Consider the following 12,646-nt stretch of genomic DNA (forward strand, 5'->3'; position numbering starts at 1 on the left):
TGAAGAAACAACTGTCTTGGGCAAAGGAACATGAAGATTAGACTGATGATGGCTGGGCTAAAGTTGTTTGGTCTGATGAAAGTAACTTTGATTTAGGTTCTCCACATTCATTTCCACCACTTTACTTGGCATATTTGGAATTCTTACACTTGTACAAATTTCTAATTGGATATCCAAAATGATCAGTAAATCTTTTTTTCTCTTGAAATCTTTACAGTTTGAACTGAGTGCATTTTAAGTGGCACCTGCACTGACAGGGTCACCAAGTACTTTGCAAGACAAGGAATCTTTAAGGGAGGGGGCATTGGAGGAGGTGATCTTGTGTCAGGTGATGAAAGGCTAGACAGAGAAACAGAAATAGATGTCTTGCTGTAGAGGAGGTACATAGTCACCCAGTCATTGAGAGGAAGAGAAAGAGAGCAAGAGTTAACAAGAATGAGGACAGAAACAGGTGTGCTGCTGAAGAGGAGGGACATGTTTACCTAGTGAGAGAAGGAGAATAAGAAAGAGGTGTGCTACTGTAAAGGAGATACATGGTTGCCTAACCAGAACTAAGAGAAAGAGGAGGGAGAGAAAGTGATCAAAAATGAGGGCAGAAACATGCTTATTCTATCAGTCTATATACACGCACACACACACACACACACACTATGCATATACACATTATGTACAGTAGAGTCTTCCATAACTTAGTGGTTTGGCAAATTACATGATTACTCCGGCTAGAGGGGAGAGTAAGGGAAAGAGTTAGAGTAGGAGAAGGATGGTGGCAAGTGGTAGGGTATATTTGCAAGGAACAGTGATTGGGGCATAGATGGGATGGTAGAGTAAGGAAAAGGGTGATGAATGGTGGCAGGTGCTGACAGGGTACTGCTAAGAAGTCACAAGTAGGGAGTGGGGGTAGGAAATGTTGTGACTAGTGAAAATCTGGGTATATAGAAAGTGGGGGACTGGGGGAAGCAATGGTACAGTGAACAGGGTAGGGGGGACTGGATTGGGGAGTGGGAGATAATCATAGTGTATGAAGAGGGAATGTGAGGAAGAGTAAAGAAAGGGGGATGTAGTTTGGTTTGTTGAGGTTGGGTGTGTGAAAATTTTATTGTTACCTGTGGGTAGAACATGACACTTCTAGGACTCAGATTTGCTGACATGGGTGAGTCTTCTCTAGGACCTCATATCGCCAGACATCTTGCTCTGTTGTCATTTCCTCCAGGAACCCCAACATCCTTAGATTGGTCCTCACTACTTCATCCCATGTCTTCCTGGATCTCCCTCTTCTGCAGGTGCCATCCACTTTCAGTGGTCAGCACTTTATACAACTGTCTTCATTTATATTTATCACATGTTCAAACTAACATAGTCTCCTCTCCTGCATGCTGCATTTGATTCCCTTATGCCCAGCTTTCCTCTCAACACTGTGTGTGTGTGTGTGTGTGTGTGTTTTATTTGTTTCAGTCATTGGACTGCAGCCATGCTGGGGCACCATTTAAAAAAATTTTAATCGAACAAATTGACCCTAGTACTTTTTTTTATCAGAAGTGCCAATCTCTTATTGTGGAAGGAACCTGTGAGAGGGGGAAGACATGGGACAAGATGATGTGAAATGACCTTCAGATGTTGAGCCACTCTGAGGAGATAACAAGGGACTTCCGGCAGTTTACTGTGCTTGAGAAGACACATCAAGCTAAGTAAAATCATGGCCATACATACAGGCATGTCATTTATGGCCAGACAAGTGCTCATGATAAAATGCAGTTGATTAGTTTCTAGCATAAACATGGCTTGTATTGAAAATACAGATGGCTCAATAATTAATCAATAAAATTTATTGAATACAGTTTGTCCCATATCAAGATTAGACAGAAAGTTCCAATGACAGGTGCTGTACAACTTCTTTTCAAAAGCAACAAATGTTGCTTATAATGTGACATATCTGTAAATGAAAGGGATGGAAGATATAGTTGAGTATTACATCTGTTTCAAAAGCACATGGGTTGCATCGTACATAATATTATGAATGTCTTTAGTTATATGGTGAACTTTTTCATCAGGTACATACAACAGTTTGATTGAAAATAGTCCACCATAAGGAAGAATGCAAAAGAAAGCCAGGCTAAATGATCAATGATGTTGCATAAAACCAGCAGGTTACTAATAACCTAGCTAATAGTGACAGTAGCAGTGTTAGAAATGAATAGTAATTAGCATGTTAACAACAGTTTAAGGCAATCTGAACAACACATTCAATTTAAGTTGGATTTGCTAATTGTTACTCACTAGCTGACCCTGTGCCATCAAAAATGACGGCTGATTGTCATATTTTATATATAAATAAGGTACATAATAATCACAGATACAAACATTCACATATTTCCCTTGTACATACACACACACATACATATACTCAAATAGAGTTGAAATTCTGTTTGATTTTTCTTTTCAACTTTTCAATTTTGAATGTTCACCATCCCATTTCTATTGCACACACACACACACACACACACACACACAAGCAAACATTCACATACCTCCCTTTTACATACACATACATATACTAACACAGAGTTGAAACGCTGATTTTTTTTCACCCCTTCCTTCATTATTCATCTATCACCCCTTCCTTTCTCATTTCATATGTTGTGAGGGAGAAAAATAGAAGATATGCGACACACTCTTTGCTACTTCCTTTCTCTCATTGCTATTACTTTCTCTCACTTTCTCTCAGTCAAGGCTATTCTCCTTCACTGAATTACTATTTTCTCCTTCACTTTCTACTCTGTGATTTTGGACAAATATATATATATCACAGCTTTTTCTCTAAAAGCCTATACAGCTTGTTTTTAAAAGTTGCTATAAATCGGTTGAGGACTCTGCCCCGCAGAAGAATTTGATATGGACGCCTACAGTATCTATTATTCTATGAAAATCATACCTGTACCATCCAGAGAACTATACTCTAAGAACCTTTTGGAGAAAATTACAGACCTTATTAAGCATATGAAATGGAAAGCCTTCTTTTACAACATGGAAGAGGCTACTACAGAGAACATATTTTATGAAATTAAATCAAAGAAATTCCCTCCTAAAATCAAGGACTTAGAAGACTTCGAAACGAACCTACTGAAGCTTATAAACGAAATAAAATTTTGTAAGTCTTTTAACACTTTCCAACAGAAACTGAAAAAGACATTGAATACATAAAAAGTTTTTAAAAAACGGCACTTTTTTCTGATAAAACTAAGAACTTATACTTTGTAGAAAACAGCACATACTTCTACATAAGAACATTATTAATAATTACACTAAAGCTAGACCACAAGTTTATAACGACATTAATAAAGAAGCTAGTATCATTGCTGCTAGGCTTAAATAAGATTAAAAAAATAAAGGTCCTCCCTCCAAAAAGAGGCCTTTATAACTATTAAAGACCATAAAAAGAACTTCCTATCTAATCCTAAATGTAGACTTATTAACCCAGAAAAATCAGAAATTAATATTATTATTAAAGAAATTTTAGGAAAAATCAATGCTAAAGTCAGAAATGCTACTAGTTTAGTACAATGGTCCAATAGTATAGAAGTCATTGACTGGTTTAAAGCTATTAGGAATCAGAATAAAGCAAGATTTACACAATTTGATATTGTAGATTTCTATGCTTCTATCTCTAAGGAACTGCTCGATAAAGCCCTCACCTTTGCAAGCAAATTTAAAGAGATTAGTATACAAGATAAGGACATAATCTTCCATACTAGAAAGACATTACTCTTCAGCGAGAACACAGAGTCGCTTAAGTCAACTGATACAGAGGGTGCTTTCGATGTGAGCATGGAGTCATATGATGGAGTAGGCATATGCGATCTCATTGGACTCTTCCTACTCAATACATTGAGAAAAACTTTTCCTGGTGTATATTTCGCCATTTTCAAAGATGACGTTCTTGCTCTAGCTTTAACTATAAATACCAGTGGACCAGTGTGAGATCAGTTAAGGAAGGACATTATCCACTCGATGAAAACATTCAATCTTAGCATAACAGTAGATACCCACCTGACGGTTATCAATTTCCTTGATGTATCTTTAGATTTAAATAAGAATATTTACAAACCCTATAGTAAGCCCAACGATAGACTTAGTTATATTAATGTAGGTTCCTGTCACCCCCCCCCATAGTGTTTAAGAATTTAGTTAAAAACGTTAGTAGGAGAATTTCTAGCCTCACCTCTGTTATAAACATATTTAATAATGTTGCCCCAATATATAATAAAGCTCTTAAAGATAGTGGTTTTAGTAAGGAAATAACCTATATACCTTTATTCGTCCAGAAATAAAGAAAAGAAAACATAGGAATAGGAAAATTATCTGCTTCACACCCTCTTACCCCTCCAAAGTGACCCTTAATATTGGTAGATATTTCTTATCACTTATAGATAGGCATATCCTAAAAATTAGTTTTAGTTCAACCACTAACTTTTAAAATATAATTGCACACAACACGCAAAAACAACAACATGAAACTGCAGAGATAAAAATTTATGCCCACTAAATGGAGCTTGCATGACAGGACACAGTTTCTTCAAAGAAATATGTAGGTCGCACAAAGGGAAATTTTAAATAACATGTAACATTTTTCTTTCTTTTCTATTTTCAGGAACATCAGGAGACATGCCATTTTAACTCCGTAATGTGCCCTCTTAACTGTAATAAACTCATTTTGAAAAAAGATATCAACAATCATAAAGAAACCGAGTGTGTCAAGAGAAATATAGTATGTTCCCTCTGTTTAGGAAGTTTGATTTTTGAAGATTATTGGGTACAGAATTTATTATTATTATTATTATTATGATATATACAAATTGACTCATTTATTAAATTCACTTCAATAAATAGTCAATCTATTTATTATATATATCATATCATGCTCTTCTTATTGTGTGTATTTAGCTCTGCAAAGACTGACATCAATCTTCATCAATAATGTTAATATGCCAATTTGTTCTTTTTGTACGTACTTGTCGTGTGTATCACATTTACTTCAAAGAAGTGAGTGGCAAAACGAAAGAGAGGAGGACAGAGAGAAAGAGACAGTGAGTGGTTACGGTGTTCATTTTGTGTTTTTAGATGTTTCAGAGAGGAAATAAAAGAAAGAGAGAGTGAAAGAGACAGTGAGTGGTGACAGCATTCGTTTTGTGTTTTTAAAAGTTTATCACATCGTAAGAAAAGTAGATATATAGATACATACACACATTGTTAAATTAAAAGTGGGAGAGAAGAGGGTCACATAGGAAATGAAAGAGAACGTGAGAGAGACAGTAGATACATAGATCCAAAGAAAAGTTGATACATAGATATTGGATGTCACTTTCACTTTTCATTACCACACCAGGATAAAATTAACTCGCAAGTGGCTGAGTATGCCACAGACATGCATATCATTAACGTAGTTCTCAGAGAGTTTCAGCTTCACACAGAATGACGAGGCTGGCCCCTTTGAGTTACAGTCACAACTCACTTTGGCCAGATGAATGGACTGGAGCAAAATAAACCTTCAAGTGGTTGGAAGAAAATAAAAAAGATCCTATATAGGGGCAGGAAAATCTTTTTAGTCGTTAGGGCCACTATCGGTGTTAATCCAGTCCTACAAGCAGCATTTGTAGGTCTTACAGATCTGGAGGCCAAGCCCCCAGATAAACACTGATGCACAGGCTATTGTTATCAAACTGAGCGTGAGTTGAGGGCAAATACACAATGGAATAGCAATTATTTTGTCTTAGCTTTCACTGTTTATACAAAACATGATATTTTTGCCTTACGATATAGAACATTTCCTTTTCTTTCACTCTTTTTAAAAGATGGCACTTTGTCGGTTACAACGACGAGGTTCCTGTTTATTTAATCAATGAACAGTCTGCACATAAAACTAACATGCAAGTGGCTGAATACTCCACAGACATGCACACCATAAAGTAGTTCTCAGGGAGATTCAACCTCACACAGAATGTAACAAGGCTGGCCCCTTTGAATTACAGCTACATTTTTGCCAGCTGAGTGGACTGCAGTAAGGTGAAATAGAGTACCTTGCTCAAAAACATAGTGCACTGCAGAGAATCGTACTCATTACTTTACGATTGTGGGTCGAATACCTCTAACCACTGAGCCACACACCTTCACCCTTTTAACTGTCAAGAAAAGGAGTGAAGCAATAGAGACAGATAAAGGAAAGCTTCAGTCATTTACAATGACATTTAGACTGAAATACGGTTGATCTTTTCTAGCTTCTTTACTTTTAACAATGAAGAAGAGGGAAAGACATTTTGTAATGAATAGAGGGAAAGTTTTTCAGCTGTTGATGTTTTTATTCTAGGAGTTCTAGAATGATTGAGTGTTAGTTCTCTCTTCTTTTACCCACCCCCAATACTTATTTGCCTTCTTTCATAGTTCTTCATGTCTTTTAGTTGGGGAGGAAAGACCATGTTTCTTTTTCAGGCACGTTAACGTTTTCTCTACAAACTACAAACAACCCCCCCTCCACTTCCTTTTTTTTTCATACAAAAACTAATGCAAATTTCAAACAGGGTATAACTGTGAAAAGAGCCCAGAAAAATGGGTGGGGAAGAAAAGTTGCCAACAGGTGGCTACACGAAATTCAACTCTATACTTTGAGTGTCTTCTACTATAGCCTTGGGCTGACCAAAGTGTCATGAGTGAATTTAGTAGACAGAAATTGAAAGAAGCCCATCATATATATATGTATTTTTATGTGTCTGTGTCTGTCCCCCACCACCATAGTTTGACAGCCGATGTTGGTGTGTTTGTGTCCCTGTAAGTTAGCTGTTCGGCAGAAGAGACTGATAGAATAAGCACCAAGCTTACAAGGAATTAGCCCAGGGGGCGATTTCTTTCACTAAAGGGTGGTGTTCCAGCATGGCCACCGTCAAATGACTGAAACAAGTAGAAGAATACCTAAAGAACATTCCGTGCGACTAAACCAAAATGGTTCTTTGAATATGTATTTTAAGGCTAAATAGTAATTCTGTTTACATTTGTGTAACAGATATTTTGGTTGGATTATACAGTTATCAGTTTTACACATCTTTCTATATTTTGTAACTGTCACAATATAGAAGCATTTTTTCATGGCACCAGCACACAATTTACAGGTGCTTATATTTTTTATGTTTTCTGTGAATTTTTCATGGGTCCAGCTAGTAAATTATTATTACTGAATGAAAGAGCAGGGCATACCATCAAAGTGACACTGGGGGACAAATATACAAAGCCCAATATACCCATCATGACTACCCATCTGATAAGGGTACACCAGACACATGCATCATACCCATATGTGCACAAGGTGATCTCATATCAAAATAAACAGCACATGACCTTACAGGTGGGGCCCAGTTAGAATTTTCTTTAGCTTGAGTAGCCCACCCTGCTCAAAAGATCCCTGAATAAAGATGTTGAACAAAACACCCATGTTTCCAGGGGTGAATTATTCAAACCCCCAAAATTCCTCTCAATACATGGCTGTGATATTCTCCCACTACTTCTGCTTGTGATCAGAGATGCACATATTGTCAGTCACTAAGAGACATGCTCAACTGGTTAAGATCAAACAACTGATAAGCAGATCTGTGGAATTGAGCAGAATATTTGCTGTAGCCCATCTTTTACGCTAAGACAAAACATGTACATGATAACACTTCCAATCAGTTAAGACCAGAAGCCATGAAAGTCACTGCCTTGTATTGCATCAGGGCATACTTTTATCATTATTATTATTGCTATTATTTGTTGTTGTACCTCAGGTCAATTCTGATTGAACATATCTAAAAATTATAGTTGTTCCTCTTCATGGCTAATAGATATGAGCCCTTCCTTTTCTACCATCCACCAGGACCAATCTGTAATACCAACCTAATCTAACACTTCACTAGGTACCATCCTGATCTAACACTCTTTAGCTATCACCCACTGTGACAAACATATATCATCATCATCATCTAATGTCTATGTTCCATGCTGGCACAGGTTGGACAGTTTCACAGGATCTGACAGGTCTGAAGACCGCATCATACTCCAATGTCTGCTTTAGCATGATTTCTATGGCTTGATCCTCTTCCTAATGTCAACCACTGGATGCCTTTTTCATGGCACCATGTAGTTTGCATGACTAACAGCTCCTTCAACCGAGCAAGGCTTATAGCAGAGAATTAGGTGGTTCATATAATGTCAGAATTATAGGATATATGAATGAGTCTGTCTGCAGCTGTTAAACTTGAAATTGTTAGGGTGTTGAAATACTCCATGACCTATAGATCCACTGATAGAATTCTGGCAAGAACATGATATTCTGCCCTCATACAAAAGTAAAAGTACAATGCCATTCAGGGAGGCTTTTCACAGATGATTGACCTTCAAGAAATAGGAACCAACTCTCCCTCAAAATCATACTCTGTCTTTAACATATAAGATAGGATACATAAGATAATATAGTCATAAATACACTGTGTGCCAGAAAAAGATGTATTGGTCATAGCTGGAATGGGTTTTTTTTATCATGGGTCTGTCTATCTATCTATCTGTACAAACACACACACACACACACACACACACACTGGGGTTGAACAAAACCATTCAATAAGGAGTTAGTTTACTTAGGGCATCATTTACAGTATTATGTCAAGGAATGTACTTGTACAGGCTCTGAATGGTTGTTAATGGAATTTTAGCCATTATTCAAATAAAACCTGTTTCAGCTCTTTCAGTGACAATGGTAGAAGGAAGCAGCTCCTCACTTGCTACTCCAAAATGCTACTCCACTTTTGTGTTCTTCATACAAATTTTGAATAACATTGACTGTGTGAATCACTGCATTATCATCCTGGTAGATTGTGCTACCATCAAGGGACAATATTTGTACCATTGGATGAACATAATCAGCAAATATACTCAGATAATCCTGTAGAACAACTAAAGGACCAATGGAATTCTTTGATATGTTTGTCCAAATGATCAGAGAACCACCTCCATGCTTCATGGTAGGGGCTAAACAGCCAGAGTTGATATCTTCTTTGGGATGTCTCCAGACATAAACTCACACTGAAGTGAGGAAAAAAGGGTGAATGATGATTCATCAGAGATAAGTGTTTCATTGAGCCATTGACCACTTCTGATAGTCTAGATTTTCTCTTTTTTTTTGCTTATCAATGTTGATGGGGGACAAGAGAGATTTTAGCAGTTGCAGCCTTCCTGTGGTATCTGGTTTTATGGTGCTTATGGCAAGCAGAATTGATTGGCACAAGGTTGGCATGGTGGTGGTTTAGCTCTGCTGTCACTTTTGCTGCTGTAGTTTGATTGTTTTCTGACACAGTACATTTTACTATTCTGTGGTTCCTCTCTGAGAACTTTGCCTTCTGTCCAGAATTATGCTCACCAGAGCTGGTTTTTCCTTAGTTTAGTATGCTAACAAGCTTTCAGAGACTCTACTTCCCAAAACATTAAGCAATTCTGTAGCTTCAGCCACCTGCACTCCAACTATTAGCCTTCTTTGGAAATCAGATAGATTATGCATTTTCATTTATTCAAAAATAAATATCTGCAGAAAAAGAGAAACAGAGTTGTATCATGAAGTATAAGGTACACATAATTCATATAAATATGTAGCGAAGCTTCTCTCTCTCTATATATATATTATATATACATGAATGCGGACATAGCAGATAACAGCTAGCCTTCAGCCGCATCTTTGGACCCTGTTGTGTCCACCACCTCTGATTGGTTGGTATTGGCATATTTTTCTCTCTTATTCTATCTCGCGCCAGGGTGCAACCCAACCAATCGCTGCCTTCAGATAAGGTCGTGTTCGACAGTTTTTCTGAACCCCTGTTTGAGCCGATAGTTTCTTATAAATAGCTAGTTTTTCTGCGCATGTTTGTCTTTGGCCTTAGACCTTCTGAGGTCTAGCCACTGACCACAGAGCACCAGCCAGTTCCAGTGACGACATGACTCCACTTCACTGGAGATCCAACACAGTGTTCAACTAACTGTCTACAAGTTTCTTCGTCGCCAGCATGGAGCCATTCCTTCATCACCATCTCCTGGTCGCACGGTCGTTACAAACACATATGTACAAACTAAAACAGTTTTGCTATATATAGCAACATTATAATTTAATACTATTCAAACTATCATCCACTGTCTTTTGCCTGGTGGAGCATTAACAGATTCAGTCTCACTGGTCTCAAAGAGTCTGGACATAGCCTCTTTCTCCAAACCAGTATCAGTCTTAATCAGTATATAATACCATCTTCACTAATAAATAACATCACTTGCTTCTAACTGCTCCAGCTACAATGTGCCATGTTCATTAAGTAATTTAATTGTGATCTTACATTATATTCCTTGCCATCCAATATAACAATTAATGTGTAATACCCCAATTGTCTAACACTGCCCTGCCCACTATTATCTATACATTGTTTCAGCATAAAACAGTTTAGGGAAAATATTTTTAGTATCTATCTCTCTTGTCTGAGAGTACCTGCAATTGCCTTGAGTACAGTCATTTTCTCCAGACCAAATCAATAGAAAAAATATGTCATCCAACATATAAACCATCTTGGCCAATATATTATACCTTCTTGGCCTTACGCTACTATATCAACCATTCACAATACTACAATGACCAATATGTAATGCCATACTGACTTTATATTATTCTAGCTACCCTGTTTTTACTATTTATGTATCTGTTGTAGGTTGTTTTTTTATATCACAGTTTTAGCCTAAATTGTGATTTCAGCCTTTTTATTTTTGTTACTAAAAGACAATGGCTTCTTTCTTCAGGAACATGAAGGGGTTTGTCCCAAGCAGTTAGTTCCATGTTCTTTTTGTAAAGCAGATGTCCTTAGGGTCATGGTAAATATATTTTTCATTTTCTACTCTTGTTTCCTTTCCTAAGAAAGTTTTCCCTTGTTTCCTTATATATATATATATATATATCATATCATCATCATCATCATCATCGTTTAATGTCCGCTTTCCATGCTAGCATGGGTTGGACGACTTGACTGAGGACTGGTGAAACCGGATGGCAACACCAGGCTCCAATCTAAATTTGGCAGAGTTTCTACAGCTGGATGCCCTTCCTAACGCCAACCACTCAGAGAGTGTAGTATATATATATATATATATATAATAATAATAATATTAGGGATAAAAATCCAAATTTACAGGTAAAAACTCAATTAAATCCAATTTATCAAAAATTAAAATTACATTAAGTTTCACAGTATATAATATATAATTTAGAGAAAAGAACCAAAGTTCATGAACTCATCCATGAAAATCTACAATCACATATAGAAAAAATTAATAAGTAAATGCATGATAAATAAGTATAATAAAATATAAATTAAAAATCATAAAATAATAATAATAAAACGGCTACATGTGTTTCATAACCAAGTTTTCAAATAGAAAATTAAATATAATCAAATCAATTAAATCGATCGCAAATCAATTCTGTTAAAAAATATAGCTAGTCTTCGGGTCAAAACACAACAACAATAATGAAATGAATGTATATATCAACCAACAATAAATAACAAATGAATGTATATAAAAATACTTATATCAAAATAGAAAAATGTTAAACAATATTATTAAAAAGAATTGTAATACTAATCTTATCAAAAATTATAAACATGACATTATTAACTTTACATTTATTAGAATATAAACTAACAGAAATATTAAATGCAAATCTTATCTTAACGAATCTTTTGTTTAAAATACAATTTAAACGAGGTTTTAGGTTAAACTAAAATTATAAACGTAATATAAATAACTTTAATTTTAATATAAACTAACAAAAAATTGATTTATATAAGAATGATTGTATCAACATTAAATAAAAGAAAAACATTTAACAAAGTAATCAAAAAATATACAAAACTTATATAATCGAATCTTTAGTTTAAATAAAATTTTGAATGTTGTACTATTAACTTAACCTTAATTAGAATATTAACTAATAATCAAAGAAATTATATATAAAAAACTACTTATTTGTCCCATAAATCAAAAAGAAATATTAAACAATATTATTGGAAATAAATGCAACACTAATCTAATCGATTATATAAGTTTTGTATATTTTTTTGATTACTTTGTTAAATGTTTTTTTTATTTAATGGTGATATAATTATTTTTATATAAATTAATTTTTTGTTAGTTTATATTAAAATTAAAGTTATTTATATCATGTTTATAATTTTAGTTTAACCTAAAACTTCGTTTAAATTGTATTTTAAACAAAAGATTCGTTAAGATAAGATTTGCATTTAATATTTCTGTTAGTTTATATTCTAATAAGCATAAAGCTAATAATGTCACGTTTATAATTTTTGATAGATTAGTATTACAATTCTTTTTAATAATATTGTTTAACATTTTTCTATCTTGATATAATAAGTATTTTTATATACATTCATTTGTTATTTATTGTTGGTTGATATATACATTCATTTTATTATTGTTGTTGTATTTTGACCTGAAGATTAGCTATATTTTTGAACAGAATTGATTTGATTATATTTAATTTTCTATTTGAAAACTTGGTTATGAAACACATGTAGTCGTT

The 12,646-nt window shown here is 35.0% G+C and overlaps 1 protein-coding gene across 4 annotated transcripts in view; it reads left to right on the forward strand.

The window, feature by feature from the left end:
- LOC106878692 (TNF receptor-associated factor 6) overlaps positions 1–12,646 on the forward strand; it is a 74,434-nt gene that overhangs the window by 51,695 nt on the left and 10,093 nt on the right. For all 4 annotated transcript variants that reach the window (XM_052969584.2, XM_052969583.2, XM_052969586.2 and 1 more), the window contains 2 exons: positions 4,649–4,810; positions 10,849–10,920. In XM_052969584.2, the coding sequence (XP_052825544.1) occupies positions 4,649–4,810; positions 10,849–10,920 (234 nt within the window). The remainder of the gene's footprint in view (positions 1–4,648; positions 4,811–10,848; positions 10,921–12,646) is intronic.

This window comes from Octopus bimaculoides, chromosome 7, assembly GCF_046866305.1.
Source record: "Octopus bimaculoides isolate indiv1 chromosome 7, ASM4686630v1, whole genome shotgun sequence".
In the NCBI taxonomy this organism is placed as follows: Eukaryota; Metazoa; Mollusca; class Cephalopoda; order Octopoda; family Octopodidae; genus Octopus; species Octopus bimaculoides.